This window comes from Paramisgurnus dabryanus, chromosome 18 (genome assembly GCF_030506205.2).
Source record: "Paramisgurnus dabryanus chromosome 18, PD_genome_1.1, whole genome shotgun sequence".
Classification (NCBI taxonomy): Eukaryota; Metazoa; Chordata; class Actinopteri; order Cypriniformes; family Cobitidae; genus Paramisgurnus; species Paramisgurnus dabryanus.
The window spans coordinates 9357989-9374424 of record NC_133354.1 but is presented as its reverse complement, the minus strand read 5'-3'; the positions used below and the strand labels follow the sequence as shown (position 1 = coordinate 9374424).

The window sequence follows — 16436 nt, the reverse complement described above, 5'->3', positions numbered from 1 at the left end:
ATGCATTATATTATATAATAGTTCACCTTTACAAACATTAGAGATTGAAAGGTCTGGTAGACTCAATAATGATGCTTTGTTTAGAAAGTTTGTCTGGTATACAGATAAAGAAAAGTCTTTATCCTATCACTCATGATGTGTGCTGAGTCTGACATGCAGGGGCTTCACCCTCCAGTTCTTCTCCCACGCAGTCCTTTAATAAAACAAACTTTATTGTCAACAAGAAAACAAAGAGTTTTCAAGTCATTTGCAACTATTGAAAACATGTACAAAGCTTCTGCAAACACATACTTCTCACAACGTTTCTAAAGAGCATTGCTTAAGCAGTGCAAATGTTGGGGGTTTGATTCTTAGGGAACACACATATGGATAAAGTGTATACTAAGAATGAACTGTATAAGTCGCTTTGGATAACAGCATCTGCAAATGCATAAATGTAAACTGATAAAACAAATGTAAAATGCCAGAAGCATTTAAATGAAACTTTTGGGTCATATTTCATTAAATTAAAGAATTTACTGATTTTCCAGTCCATATTTTTATGTATGTATACAACATATTACTTAACTGTTAAGCAAAGACTTTTTTTTTCTTTTTTCCCCTCTAATAACCACAATTTACATAAGTTAATTTTCATTCCTATCCAACACAAACCCCTCCCTATTCACCTCACCCTGACCAATCACCGAATCTCCTCGTCATCTTCTCCAGGAGGAGGCGTTTCCCTTTATTCTTCTCGTAACAGTCGACAGGGGGCGCGCGTGCAGGCACGGCGGCGAGTGTCAGAAAAGAGGCGGTGCTTCGTGTGTACGCAATGCATCTTTGAGTCTGCGTGTGTTGTGTGTGGAGGGGAAGCGCGACGCACGTTGTGATATTCGCACTTCTAAATTAAGCTAGAAGCAACTTTATTTCCCCCTTCTTTCGCTTTCCTCGAGCAGAGGAGGACGTTCGGGAGTTTTCGTTTCGGGAGCATAAAGGCATATCTTCATTTGTGGGGGAATAATGTCGGCGTCGGCGGCGAAAGTGAGCCGAAAGGAGCAGAACTCCAATCACGACGGAGCGGACGAGACCTCGGGTACAGTAATGGCGGCCTCCTGCGCACCGCCATTTTCAGCAACTTATGCCTTTTGTTTTTAAAGCACGAATTTATATTTTAACTAGTTGCTTGGTGTTTAATTTCATGTTTATGTGGGGCCGTTGAATACAGCAGAACTCTATTTTTAGAGAAACTTCGCGCAAAAGGATGTTGCACGTACCGGAGGCCATGATGTTTCCTCGCGCGGCGGCTTCATTGTGCCACGCGTGACGAACGCAGAGCTCCCGCGACCTTTTCCTTTGCAGAAATTGCATGTTTTACGATTAATTCTCACATTCCCGTGTACACACTTGTCTTTTTGGGGCGGATAGGCGACTCTGATATTGCAATTGTGCGTTGTATTGAGTCCATGTTGGGTGCTAATAGGCTAACTGGTTATTGTTTCCCCCGCCATCACGCGTAGGTCTTGCATATGTCACGAAACCACGCTGCCGCCACGGTATGACTCGCTATGCAAGTGGCGCTTAATTGATATTCTAGTCCAGATGAATTTAAGTTCATTTGCGTTTATTGAACGTCAGAAATGTGTAATTCATGGGGAAGGCGGTAAATGTGGCCCAGCGCATGGCCTCCCGCTCCGTTCAAACCTCGCGGCCTTGCGCAGCAGCTGCTAAAATGCATCGTCTTGAGCGCATACACCGGCAACTCATCCCGCGTTTACTTTCACCTTTACTTCCAAGCTTACATTACATTTGTCTGGCCTAAAACAATGATGATTTATGTATTTGTATAGATTTGCGCAGCATTATGTTTACATTTATTGTTTGTTTATATTTAGCAATAACACGCTTGAGTGATATTGAAAGTAACGTTACGTGATAATATGGGTTTGTGCATGCGTGAGAATTATTGGTCATGGTTAATCTATTTTACATAATTCTCCAAAACATTGCAATTGATATTTGTGTGAATTTGAGTATTTTTTGCGTTTCAGAAAAAGAGCAACAGGAGGCAATTGAACACATCGATGAAGTACAGAATGAAATCGACAGGTACTTTATAAGCTTTGCCAGTTCTCTTAAAAGTCGAGCCATATTGTAGGTGTGTTTAATACGTTTCTTTGTTTATTTGCTTTCTGCAGATTAAATGAACAGGCAAGCGAGGAAATTTTAAAAGTAGAGCAGAAGTACAACAAGTTACGTCAGCCATTCTTCCAGAAGAGATCAGAACTCATAGCCAAAATTCCAAACTTCTGGGTCACAACATTCGTCAACCATCCACAAGGTAAGAGACATATAATATTCAAATTTGCCAACGTATCCAAAGTCATGAGTGCCTAATATATTTTCTAATATACTTTATTTGCTCTTATTAATAGTCTCAGCCTTGCTTGGTGAGGAAGATGAAGAAGCGCTTCATTACCTGACCAGAGTGGAGGTCACAGAGTTTGAGGACATCAAATCAGGTTACAGAATAGATTTTGTAAGTACTTTTTGACAAGTAAAATTTACACAAATAAATGCATACCTACAAATAAATCCTTACGATTGCTGTTGTACTCTTTTGGCAGTACTTCGATGAGAATCCTTACTTCGAAAACAAAGTCCTCTCAAAAGAGTTTCATTTGAACGAGAGCGGTGACCCTTCTTCAAAATCCACCGAAATCAAATGGAAAGCTGGAAAGGTTGGTACACATTTTCATATGGTCAGTCTTACACTAATGCAGTTTATTTTTTTGTGTGTTTTAATTTTCTGTCTGTGTATTATGCACGCAGGACCTGACAAAGCGTACCGGACAGACACAGACCAAGGCAGGGAAGAAAAGACAACATGAAGAGCCCGAGAGCTTTTTCACCTGGTTCACTGATCACTCTGACGCTGGGGCTGATGAACTCGGAGAGGTCATTAAAGATGATATCTGGCCCAATCCCCTGCAGTACTACCTGGTAAGAAAATAAAATGTAAACTCTTCGCAAGTAGTGTGGGGTAAACGTGGTTCGGTATATTAAACGTGTGTTTCTGCTTAGGTCCCTGATATGGATGATGAAGAGGGTGAAGGTGAGGAAGAAGATGACGAGGAAGAGGAGGGCTTGGAGGACATTGATGAAGAGGGTGATGAGGACGAGGGTGAGGAAGATGAAGAGGAGGACGATGGAGAAGACGGAGAGGTAAGAGACTTTAATGGAGTTATGTGAGCTAGAAGTACAGGCCGTCAATGTGTTTGTGTAACTGTGGCTATAGACCTGCATGTCTTTTTATTTTTGCGTAAGTGTTAAACTAATTCCCTTGTTTTTTCTTATGATTTTTTTTCAGGATGATGGGGAAGATGACTAAAGGCTGAGTACATATTCCAACACTCTCATACCTGTTTCCTTTCCTTTTTGAAGTCATCCTCCAACCTTGGGAGCAAAAAGCTTTGTTTTTATTTTTTTATTTGGGTTTTTTTTTGTGCTCCATCTTCTGTTCTACTGAAGCCTCTCCTGTTCTGACCATGTCTAAAACCCATTTAATTCCCTGGACATTCAGTACCTGCATTGGAAAACTAGTGGCATCTCATTGCTGAAGCCTCTTGCGTCGTCTTTAATTACAACCATCTCCAAAGACAAGATATTAACAATCTGCACGTCATCTTCTGTAGACTAAACTGAAGTAAATAGCAGTTTATATAATAAGTACAGTATATAAATGATTTTTTTCCTCTGTGAATGGTTGTGAGTCAAAGTAATAAGCCATGGTGCAGTGATCTAATCATAGCATACGTACCTAGCCGACACTTTTTTCTTCTGTATATTTTCTTTAATGCAGAGGTGGGCCCCAAAGAGTTGACACTGTTTTTCCTATGTGATAATATTGGACAAAAGGAAAGCACCAGCTAGGTCCTGTCACCTCTTGTAAATGTTTTTGGGGTCAATATCAGGGTATGGCAGTTATTATTGTTGATGGTTCAATGGGGTCGGGTGGGGCGAGTGGGCATTTGACGCATCAACATTTGGGTTTATGTTGATTGAATTTTCATTGTAATGTTTTACAGACACCCATGAGGTTTGAAACATTTTTAATAAAAACAAAACACAAAAAAATCCTCTTGTAATTTTGAGCTTGGCTTATTAAAGGATTATTTAAATGAGATAATAAAGTGTGTAGAATCTTAACGCTGGTCATTTCTCCACTTGTTTACATCATTGAAGACACTTGGGTTCATTTAAAGGAATAGTTGAGCTCACCCAAAAATTTAAATTCTGTCATTACGTTTTTGAGTGAACTATCCCTTTAAGAGTACAAGTGTTTTTGCATTTGTTTCCATTTTGTAGCATTTTACTTTTAGTATGTTAAAGTATATTTTGAAGGTATATTCAAATTAAGAAGCATGATCATAGATTTGTGCTGTCTACTTCTAACCATTTTATATATAATTGGGTTGCTAATTCATCATTTAGGCCTGTAAAATAAGATTGTACATGTATACTATGCTTTGCATAGGTTTATAAATGTTTATTACAAATTGCTGAAGCATAAATACAGAAATGTGTGAACATTTACATTTTTTATATAAATATTTCCAATAAACGAGTAAAAATAGCAGCAAAAATAAGAAAAACAGAAAATAGTAAAAGTGTATTACGACAATAAGTTCATTTATTTATATATGTTTAATCTAGTCATTTATTCCTAAAACTGCGCATGTGTTTTATACAAACGGAAAAATAGATTGGCCAATCAAAGTCATTAACACAGGTGACGTACAGCGTCAGTCTCATCATTGATTGGCTAACAGGTTCCATAGCAGCACGGACAGGGTTAAGTAAAAAAGGAGGATTTCTCTGCTCTACGCGGTCATAGATGTATATATCTATGCTACGCGGTGACCAAATATAATAAAATATAGCACAAAATTAGCAAAACTGCTATATCAACACATTTTCCGAAATGATTTCGAGAATTTTAAAGCAATATACTTTACCAAAATTCATTTATTTATATATGAAGAGTTTCGTTATAACTCCGTTTTTTTTCAGAAATCTCGTTTTTTGGTTGTGCATTCCAATTAATATCAAATCAACTGCAGTTGGTTTGTTTTGATTTAAACCTTCATAACTTAAAAAATACAGCTAAGTAGCACCATAAAACAAAATAATAACATGATAACATAATAATAAACATGTTTTGACAAAAATGTTAAAAACGGAGTTATCTCGTTTCGCAACGAAACTCTTCATATGTTTAATCTTCTCATTTATTCCTACATTTGCGAAATAAAACTGCGAATGTGTTTTATATGAACGAAAAAATAGATTAGCCAATCAAAGTCATTAACACAGTTGACGTACAGCGTCAGTCTCATCATTGATTGGCTAACAGTTTCCATAGCAGCACGGCTAGGGTAATGTAAAAATGGAGGATTCCTCTGCTCTATGCGGGGCAAAATATAATAAAATATAGCACAAAATTAGCAACACTGCTATATCAACACATTTTCCGAAATGATTTCGAGTCTTTAAACACAATATACTTTTATACTGAATCCGTTTACTCGCGTGCGGAGATGTTTACAGACGAAACGCTTGATTTAATTGGCTCTGAATCAACATGGAGAAAATCGCATCAACAAACGCAAGACTCAGTAAGTCAAATATTACATGTTTGCCTACCTTCTCAGTGTATACACGTCATATCAACCCCATCGTTGTCTGCTTTTCCCACTAATGCGTAGTGTATTTTTCATACACCTGTGTTTAGAGATCCTGTCAAACGATACCGGTTTACACAACAGAGGCTGAAATACAATCCAAAGATGTTTTAGACAACAGTACCCAAACCGACCCACAGGACCCGATCAGCCAAACACTCACCCTAGATCCGTCAGACTTTCCTGGTTTGCTGGACTTCTTGCGTGGAGTTGAGGATCTGGTTGTAAAAGAACTGGTAAAGAACTCCAAGAGTCACGCTTTTGATGGATTTGAAGTCAACTGGGAAGATCACAATGAAACTGTAAGGTGTTGAGTGTAAGTTACAATATTAATCAGTGAATTATCTTGCATTGTATTTCATGTCTTGTTCCTGGCGGCAGGTCTCGTGCATGTACCGACTCGTGCATCCTAAAGCTCATGAAAGACATCTGCAGGTCACCAGTGTTTCATGGAACTGTACTGGATCTGTCATAGCCTGTGGATTTGGCCGGTAGGAGTTTTTTATACAGATGCACAACCAAATTTTTCAATTTTAAGAGAGCAGTTTTAATGTCTTGTTTCTGGTGGCAGGATGGATGATGGTGATTGGAATAATGAGAAGTCTTACGTGTCCAAATGGAACCTGGACCGTCGTAACGTCAACCCAAAGCGGCCGGACGTGGACATAGATGTAGCTACACCTGTCATGTGTCTGTGTTTCCATCCTCTGCAACCGTCTGTAATTGCTGGTATTAACACACATTTTTAAAAAAACTATTATTCCAGGTGTGAATTGCCCCCCAATAACAATGCATCAATGAAAGTTAAAGGGGACATATCATGAGAATCTGATTTTTTTTCATGATTAAGTGCTATAAATTGGTCCCCAGTGCTTGTATCAACCTATAAAATGTGAAAAAGAACTACCCAGTAACTTAGTTTTGGTAAACCATTCTCTGCAACCATGTCAAAAAATAAATAAGTGAAATTTGGCTCCCCTTGTGATGTCAGAAGGGGATAATAACGCCTCTTAATCTGGACTTTCCAATCACAGCACTGCCATTTAGTAATGAGATAAGCTCATTTGCATTTAAAAGGACACACCCAAAAATGGCACTACAAAGTGGCAATTTTAACATGTTATAATAAATGATCTATATGGTATTTTGAGCTAAAACTTCACATATGTACTCTGAGGACACCAAAGATTTATTTGACATCTTAAAAGGTCTTGTGAAATGTCCCCTTTAATGACTCATTCTCACATGTCCTCTTATTTTGTTGTGTTAGGGGGTCTCTACAATGGTGAGGTGATGGTCTGGGACACCAGTCGCACACAGGACCTAATTTTTGCTCAGACTGGGATGTCTGCAGACACCCACCGTGAACCAGTTTATCAGGTATTCAGTCCTATTAAACAACACATGAGCAGCTGTCAGTGTATAACTCCATACATTATGTGATCCATTAATGTCTGCACGTAGGTTAACTGGGTCCCAGGATCTCGCCGAGGGGAATACGTTGTGCTGAGCGCAGGATCAGGTGGAAGAGTTTTGTTGTGGACTATGGATGGAGCTAAAGCCAAGCTCATCTTAAATTCTGGATATGCCCTTACACAAGAGCAAATACCACGGATTGGTACAACAAGCAAGGTTGGTGTCGTAATCTGCCCTGTTTTCCCCTGTGGATTTAATGTTTAGTTATACTTTAACAAATTATGGTGTTTAACTAACTACTCTGACTGAAGACCAGAGGCAGCACCACCATAGGAGTGACCTCCCTTGCACTTTCCCCATGGGATCTGGATACATTTCTGGTGGGTTCAGAAGGAGGTCTGGTGCTCAAATGCTCTTTCAGCAGTGAGGTAGTGGCACCGGTACCAAATGATGGTGAGAGTACGACACTTCGGGCACCAGTGCAATTCTCTTTCTCACCACGAGGGGGTCCTATTCACTCACTCCACTACTCACCCTTCCATAGGTAAAACGCATTTTCTTGTTGTTAAATATACAGTACAGTATTGTGCAATTGTTAGGCCACCATGCTGCGATTAGATTAGATCTCTTTAATAAAATACAACCATATTTATGCAGTTTTAAAACTTAGATTAAAATTAAGATAAAGTGTGATCCTCTTACAATTGAGCAATTGTAGGAACCTGCAGGCTCTCTTAAACCTAAATGAAATGAAAGCCTAATTTCTAATGCTAATCGAATGACTTCAGGACTCAGTCTCCTTAGAAGAGTTTAAGATTTGTTTAGTGCCAAGAGAGATCTCACCAAACACTTGACTTTTACAAGAAGCCATTTTAGTTTTTAGTTTTTTTTTTTTAAGGTGCTCTAGAATGTAAAACTGTACATGGTAATAACATATGGTGAGCCCAAAAATGATTGTTTCCTCCTCCTCATGTAAACCTCGTGCATGCAAAAGACCGCTGGAAAACAGGCCAATCTCAACGTAACACAGACAATTGGTGCATCCCAATTCAGGGGCTGCTTTTGTATATTTTTAAGGGTGGTGAATTTTTCATACTGTGGGTAGTTTAATCTGCATCAATGTGTTATATTTTTTAAAATAAAACCAAAAAATCTGGCTCCATATTTATCCACCCACGTAGCAGTGCTTCTTCTTCTGAGAATATAGTTCCCAGGATGTATACTGCTTTTTTGACACTTTGCCTACGTTTAGCATGAGGAAACAACTCTATAACTGTGTTAATAAGTCAGAATGCATGAAATACCATTGAAACCCCACCCCCTTTAAGGGTCTAACTTCACAATTCAGTACTACATAGTTCAGTCTTTGTAATGCGTTTCAGCAATACATTTAAAATGTCTTTATTAACAATTCTCTGAAATGACATAATATAGCCTTTAATAAAGGTAGCGAAAAATAAATATGGATTTCATAAAAACTTTGCTAAAACAACAAATCTGGTTTTGGCCCTGGACTTTTGGACAATACTGTGTTGGGGAAAATGTATTGGTTTTTTAATAATTTTTCCATCTCTCTGTCTTTTTAGGAATCTGTTCATAAGTGTTGGGACAGATGGATTGGCTCATCTCCACAGTGTTCTTCAGCCCCGCCCCCTTCTGTCTCTGCGGGTATCAGATTCGTACGTGTTCGGGGTGAGGTGGTCCCCTACACGTCCGTTAGTCTTTGCTGCTGTGACAGGACAGGGTAAGATACGTGTAAATGTTCACCCTAACCATAACACGACAATAAAATTGTCTCATATTACTAGTAACATAAACTAGTAACGCTTAGATTTGCAATAATGCAAATATAAAATCAGATAAATTAAATTGATATGAACAATAAAAATAGCTCTTGTTAGGGTAACTGTCTGGGTGTATGGTATATAAATAAATATGATATATAAATTTATATAATCCAACTAGTCAACTTTTCTTGCAGGTTTGGTGCAAATGTTTGATTTGGGCCGAAGGTCTTTAAAGCCAGCCGCCACAATTGATCAAAACACAGGAGGTCAACCGTCTTATTGCATTGAGTTCAACCCTAAACATACAAATCTGATGGCAGTGGGCAATGCGGATGGAAGCGTCAATATATGGCAGCTTAGTGTGGAGTTGACAGAACAAGGTACCAAAGAGACAACAATGCTGGACCGGCTGTCAAATGAAGTGGCTGACTGAGTTTAAGTTTTCAATATATAAAAAAAAATGCATTTCATAAGTTTTATGTATTTAATACATTTGTTTATACTCGAAATAAAAGCACACTGAAAACTCTCTCCAGTTATAACCAGTAGCGTTTATTGAAGCACACTGCAGTCTCGTTGGTGATGTTACAGCACATCCTCTATAGGTGTTTTTTTTTTTAAAGCAAAGCACTTAACAGCTAAAACAACCACAATAAAATGCAGACAGATCCACTACTACGACTATTGTCAGTGAAGTGTCAGATAAATATGCAACGGTTAAGATTGATAGTGAGATACAGACATCGCTATACTTAATGCTATAGAGAATACTCGATTCAGATCCATGCAGTTTAGTCGTGTGGTCTTGTGAAAGGGAAACGCATCCCGATTGGTCACTGGCAGGCAAGAGGGGAAGGGATCAGTTGACGAAAAGCGAGCGGGTGAATTCCACGAAGTCGAACGCTGATGGGATTTCGCGGCCCTTGCCGTCCAGATAGGGCTTCATGTGGGAAATGCAGTAGTCTGCTTGTTCCTTGGTCAAGTTCTGTAGACAAAAAAGAGAACATAAGAATTTTTTATTTTATTTACAAAACAGTAAATTAGTGAAAAAGTATTGTGTAGAAAACACTACTGTAGTCTGAAGTGTTATGTACCTGGTATAACTCTTCCTTGGTGACGTAAGGTTTGTTCTCGGCGCTGAGTGCACGGAAGGCGCTCTCGATCTCCTCGCTTGACTTCACATTCTCCGTTTCTCGGCTGATCATGAACGCCATATATTCTTGCAAGGACACGTTGCCATCCCTGAACAAAAACAGTGATGTTAGTTCCTCAAAACTAAGTATTCACTTCCACCAGAGATGAAAACAGCATTGTGTTCCTCACCTGTTGGGATCCACTATGTCCAGGATGGACTCGAACTCTGGGTCTGGTTCTCCTTCTTCCACCATGGGCAGGTCGTAACCCAGAGACCGGAGGCAGGACTTGAACTCCTGGTGGTTTAGACGTCCAGATTTTTCTTTGTCGAAGTGCCTGGGATAAAACATTTTGTAAGAGTTTAAAAATGCGCTATTGTGTGTAGTAATGTTATTTTTGAGTTGTCTTTAATGCAGATTACTCACTTGAACATCATGCTGAACTCCTTGAGTGCCTCCTCTGTTACTCCTGTAGTGTTTCTACAAGTATATTACAAAAACAATCAGTCAAAGTAGTTCAAACAAAAAATAAAATTTTATTAATATGAAAAATAAGTCTTAAGTAATTATTTAATTTTAGCTTATTATAAAGATAATAAAGAATAACCTAGTCTACACCATATAATTATTAACAATGTCTTTAACATATCTGTTATATTATCTATAAAAATGTCTGCGATTAATCGCGACTAATCGTTTGCATAATAAAAGTTTTTTTTTTACATAATATATGTAGGTGTACGGTGTATAATAATTATGTATAAATACAAACACACAAATGCATGTATACATTTAATAAATATTTGCATGTGTATAGAAAATTGTATATTAATATATAATTTATATTATATATAAATATTTATTATATAAATATATATTTTCTTTAAACTATACATCCGTGTGTGTATGTATTTATTTATACATAATTATTATACACAGTACACCCACAGTTTATGTAAACAAAAACTTTTATTCTGCAAACGATTAATCGCGACTAATCATTAGGCAGCCCTTGATTAAAGATTCACTTTGTAGATTTTTAGCAGCATCTAGTTGTGAAACGCAAAGAGAAGCTACAGTAGCCGCCACAGGACAAACCTGTCATCGTCTGAGACAACGTAGTGACAAAACGCACTCTTTAATACAGTTTGTCCTTTAAGGGCTACTGTAGAAACATGGCGGCGCAAAATGGCGACTTCCATGTAAGTGGACCTGCGGTGTATGTAGATAAAACGGCTCATTCTAAGGTAATAAAACAATACAGTTAATTATGTAAGGTCTTTATACACCACTGAGAAAATAGTTATGTATATAAGAGATCCTTCTAAAAGTTACACAATGCACCTTTAACGTTAGCACTACTCACTACGAATGACATTAGCAACAAGCTAATGTTTAGCTAACTTGAGCACAATACTGCATTTCGTACACAATTTGTTTTGAAATCACTACCCTACCATCTTGTGTTCCACAATCATCTGCCACAAGATGGCAGTCGTGGCATAATGGTAAGAGAGTCAGGCTACACAAACCCGAAGGTCGCTGCTTTGAGTCTTACGATTGTGATGCCCCTGAGCAAGGCACTTTTTCACCAATTTGCTTGTATGGTGGCTCTGAATTGTCAAAATGGTTGCTAAAAATAGCAGAAAATTATAACCGATCCAATTTTTTTATGATTGATAAAAGTTTTGAAGGCAGTGGGTAAATGTAATTGAGACATAGGTCATATTTATTTTTTACCTTGCGAAAATTTCAGACAGTATTCGGATTAGTTTGAGATGTGGTACCTGGCTTGGATCTGTTGTTCCAGGTTATGTTGCATCCTCATGCCCAGCTGGTCGAGCTGATCCCACTGTTGGGCCAGACCCACTGTGCTGTGTTCGGTGTATTTGTTATCCAGGATCAGCGCCTCCTCCATGGCTGCCCCCAGGTCCTCGATCTTCTTCAGCTGACTGCGCATGGCACGGATCTCCTGGTGCTTGCGCTGCAGAAAGACCCAAAAGGGCGATATATGAGAAAGTTCAAGTCAATTGTTTTCAGGTCTGTGGCTCACTCATTTGTCTCATACCTTAGTTGCCTCTAGCTGGGACTCTAATGTACCGGATTCTTCCACCATGCAGGACCTGGGCACACATAGAGCAATGAAACCACAAGAAGGGATCCAAGAACACATTGCACATTCACCAACATTATCTCCATTCACTCCACATATTTACACCTGAGCCAAGCCCAGTGACTCTAAAAAATAATAAAGTCCAACAATGACTTGATTACATTGAAATACAAAAACCTCTCATTTCTGATTCTATATTCTTTATATCAAGCCTCCTAAAATGCCCTTTAAATAGGTCAATAGGACTTACCAATTGTTTGCAGTAGATATGGAGCACAAGCTAAGCATCCCAGAATGCAACTACAATAACCAAAATCATGCTAACAAAGCCAACTTATATCCATGGTGATCCAGACCATGCTTGTTTAGGGTCACTGCCAACAGGGTTAGAAACTGCTATATTCTTACCACTACTTATATAAACCGTAACATTCATGTGCAGATCTTGCACACTTTTAAAGCGACAGTTCACCAAAAATGATAAACTATTATCTTATTAAAACCTGTAGACTTGCTATATTCTGTGGAGCACAAAATGAGGCGAAATGACTGACAGTTGCAGTCACCATTTACTTTAGGGGATAAAATATAGTAGGGCTGGGTATTGTGACCAATTTGGCAATTCGATTCCTTTTTTATATGGTTTTAATTCAATATTGATTCATTATCAATTGGTTATCAATATTTTATATATAAAAAAGTGAAATATATTTGGTGTGCTGTCACTTTAAAGGTCCACTATGTAGATTTAAAGCAGCATCTAGCAGTGAGATTGTGAATTGCAACCAACGGCTCTCTTTCAAAACGCATAGTAAAGCCACAGGTGCCGCCACAGGACAAACATGTCATCATCTAAGACAATGTAGTTATAAAATACGCTCTACTCGCAGTTTTGGAATCCATTCAGCCCATCTCCAGGTCTGGTGGTACCACTTTTAGCATAGCTTAGCATAATCAATTGAATCTGATTAGACCATTAGCATCCCACAATTTTCAGGCATGCGTAATATCATTGCGCCGGCTGCAGCCATGTAACGGCAGCAAAGTCTTTGATTATTACGCCAGAATGAGAATATAGTTCCTAGCCATATCTGGCTAGAAAATTGCAACTTTTAATTTTCTGTCGGTCTTAGTACACGATGTAACTACAGAAGAGTAAAGTTTTAAATAGGAAAAATATTGAAACTCTTTTGTAATTTTTGAGCGCGATGCTAACGGTCTAATCAGATTCAATGGATTATGCTAAGCTATGCTAAAAGTGGTACCGCCAGACCCGGAAATCGGCTAAATGACCAATCCGAATGACCGCAGCTGGAAAATGAGCCTATTTTCATTAAAAAGTGGAGTCTCCCTTTAAGACTTACATGCATGGATGTAATATACTGTTACTTTTCTTTTTCAATAGTTCACATTCACAAAACAGGCTACATTTACAAGGATAATCGCGGCATTTTAAATAATTGTATAAATATGTTCATTTAAGAGCAAGAAAACGTGCAGCCTTGAGATGAAGCTTTCTGTGCACACTTCAGAAGAAAATCCACCCACTCCTTTTTGAATCCTCATTAAACCAAAGCAGTCTCAATAGACATGCTGTTTTAATTCTCTTATTAATGTGATGTCACACTTATAAAGCCCCGCCCACAGCTACTGACTGACAGTCCTGCATTACCATAGTTTCTGCCTTAAGTGAGTTGTATGCTTTATCTCAAGAGTGAGATGCTTTTGTCTCAACACTGTATTCACAGGAATCAGATTCATTTTAATTCTGTCCTTTTGGTAAGGGAATGAGGAGCGTTACGGTACATTCACACGGTGGTGCAAAAGCGTTAACGCTTAACAGAAGGCTTGTCTGAAACGTGGCCAACAGCCGATCAAAGTGGCCGCAGTACATGCTCCGGTCTTCCATAAATGTAATTGGCTGGCTCAGTCTAGGTTATTTGCGTAACGCGATCTGATTGGCTGACGCACGGGTTGCCGCTTTAAAAGTTGAGAAATGTTCAACTTCTGCCGCGAGCAACAGCAGTGACGCGACGCAGACGGATCCACAATTCAGTTCGGCAACACATGATGTCACCTAGAGGCTGTTTACACTTGGCATTAACATGTGTTTTCATCGATCGGATCACAAGTGGACGAGAGAGACACATTACGTTTACACCTGGTATTTAAATCCGTCTCTTTTGTCCACTTTCGACCGCATCTGTCCTGAATACTGTGAGGGGGTGGTCTGTGAGACGGTGGGCGAGTCTCTCTGCTGTCATTCAAACGCGAACTGGAGTAATTATGAGTTTATATGGATGCAAACTAATATTATGTCGGAGTCCACTGCTTGTTTAGAAAGTATACATGCTGCATAGTGTTTTGTACGTTTATATGTTGGAGCTTTCTCTGACTTTTCAGCGCAATTGATGAAATAGGATCGCGCAACTTTCACACGCTTTCAAAACGAAACTACGGAGATCAGTCGCTTTAGTTGTATCAATGAAAGGCTAAAAATAGCGCTGTTCACCATATGTTCACGCCAGAAGTCAAAAAAAGACGTAAAACTTGTGTTTAATACCTCAGATTAGATAAATGGGCGGAGAGAAGGCGGTCGCGTGTGGTTGTTCGAACGCATTCAACCACATATGCGTTCCGCAACTCCAAAGCGATCCGATCGAAAGTGGTTTCGACTACCTCTGAATGTGGTTGAAAGTGGTCGAAAGTGGACGAGCTCAAAACGTTTTGAACACCGTTTACACCTGGCATTAACGTCGTCCACTTGTGATCCGATCGACGAAAACGCATGTTAATGCCAAGTGTAAACAGCCTCCTATTGAAAGTGAATGGGAAGCGTTAACGCCCCGTGTGAATGCACCGTTACTCATTTGCATTTAAAGGTACAGACACGAAAACAGCTCTTTTTGCTCCCACTCAAATGTTTGGACATGCTGTAATAAATGATTTGTGGGGTATTTTGAGCTGAAACATTACAGACACATTCTGGGCACAACTGAGACTTATATGACATCTTGTAAAATGGGCATAATAGGTGCCGTTTAAGAGCCACTTCAGGGATTTCCCAAATTTATATTGTTTTGTTAAATTGAAGAGATCGCAGGATCAGATAATTGATCATTTTACCCAGCCCTACTATTCTACAAAATGTCTCATTTTGTTCCACAAAAGTAAATAAGTCATACATACAAGTAAATACAAAACTGTAAGTAAATGGTTACATTTTCATTTGTGGATGAGCCATTGCTTTAAAAACCAAATGTGCAAAGTCTAAATTTCTCTGAGGTTAAAAATAAGTGCCATTACTAGACCAGGTGTATTAAGAAGTGACACAAAATGTCAATGCACTTGTGACCAAATTCAGATCAGCATTGAGAAAACGTCTAAATGTATTTTTCCGATAATGGAAATCACATTGCAGTTTCCACCCTGAATTTGGTGCATAAACATTTTTCAAAAATGAAGACAAAAAACTGAAATAACTGCAACTGAAAGATGGACTAAAAAAAGAAAACATTAAAAGAATGAGATGCCGTGTTCACACTCCTTAACGGGTTTGTTGGATTAAGAAGCTGGAAGGGTTCATCTCAAAAAAGCCTCGCGGCACATCGCAGTGATTGTTAGTAAAGTGAACACACACATGGAGAGCCTTAATGGTGGGGAATCAGACTCGAGTGCATGAGAAAAAAACCTAAAAAATGTGGGGTGGGGTGTAAAAGGCCAATCAGAGGAGGAAAAATTGGAAAAAAGACCTTCCAGAAAGATCATCATCGACTTCATACTGATAGACACGGATTACCCTCCGATAGGCTATGCTATTCAGAGACGGGGGAGGTTGGAAATGAGGAGGAAATGGAAAAAGAGTGTGAAGATCTGGAAATATCGACAAAACATACAATAAAATAAGCCAAATAACAGCCATGTAATAAAATAAGTATTTTCTGACCCAAATAATGACAATGAATCTGTAATGAATGACACCCTGTTACCGAGTCCAGTTAAACTGTTGGTCAATCCTAACCTCAAACTCCAAAATCCTTGATGAAATTTATAGTCAACCATCATAAATTATACACTTCAATGCCACTCATACACATTTTCACACACACACATATTGTAGTAAAATAGAAAAATGTGATATTAACCCATCCAGAAGATATGTCCTGATTAGAGCAATGATCCCAAGCATCGGAGTAGCAACGGGAGCGTCGGTAAGGCATGAGGGATGGGGAAAGGGAAATAAAGGAGAGAGACAAGGAGAAAG

General features: G+C 38.7%; 3 protein-coding genes across 10 annotated transcripts in view; 2 read left to right on the top strand and 1 right to left on the bottom strand.

Moving 5' to 3' along the window:
• Positions 1-818: 818 nt before the first annotated feature.
• On the top strand, positions 819-4188 carry setb (SET nuclear proto-oncogene b). Its single transcript, XM_065244083.2, has 8 exons — positions 819-1075; positions 2031-2088; positions 2178-2320; positions 2415-2518; positions 2607-2720; positions 2812-2982; positions 3064-3204; positions 3350-4188. The coding sequence occupies exons 1-8, from the start codon at positions 1003-1005 to the stop codon at positions 3368-3370; spliced, it is 825 nt and encodes a 274-aa protein (XP_065100155.1). The 5' UTR covers positions 819-1002; the 3' UTR covers positions 3371-4188.
• Positions 4189-5386: 1198 nt separating this feature from the next.
• On the top strand, positions 5387-9457 carry dync2i2 (dynein 2 intermediate chain 2). Its single transcript, XM_065244082.1, has 9 exons — positions 5387-5657; positions 5774-6025; positions 6105-6214; positions 6295-6452; positions 6994-7103; positions 7188-7355; positions 7451-7683; positions 8726-8883; positions 9121-9457. Exons 1-9 carry the CDS (start codon positions 5580-5582, stop codon positions 9357-9359), a joined length of 1506 nt encoding a protein of 501 aa, XP_065100154.1. The 5' UTR covers positions 5387-5579; the 3' UTR covers positions 9360-9457.
• The window catches only part of sptan1 (spectrin alpha, non-erythrocytic 1), a 31591-nt gene continuing 24612 nt past the window's right edge, over positions 9458-16436 (bottom strand). For 4 of the 8 annotated variants that reach the window (XM_065244076.1, XM_065244077.1, XM_065244079.1 and 1 more), the window contains 7 exons: positions 16318-16335; positions 12128-12182; positions 11847-12043; positions 10486-10539; positions 10250-10396; positions 10021-10168; positions 9458-9911 (listed from right to left, as the gene is read on the bottom strand). In XM_065244076.1, coding sequence (XP_065100148.1) covers positions 9786-9911; positions 10021-10168; positions 10250-10396; positions 10486-10539; positions 11847-12043; positions 12128-12182; positions 16318-16335 — 745 coding nt within the window. In that variant the 3' untranslated portion in view covers positions 9458-9785. The remainder of the gene's footprint in view (positions 9912-10020; positions 10169-10249; positions 10397-10485; positions 10540-11846; positions 12044-12127; positions 12183-16317; positions 16336-16436) is intronic. The other 4 variants (XM_065244078.1, XM_073812533.1, XM_073812534.1 and 1 more) reach the window with 1 other exon arrangement.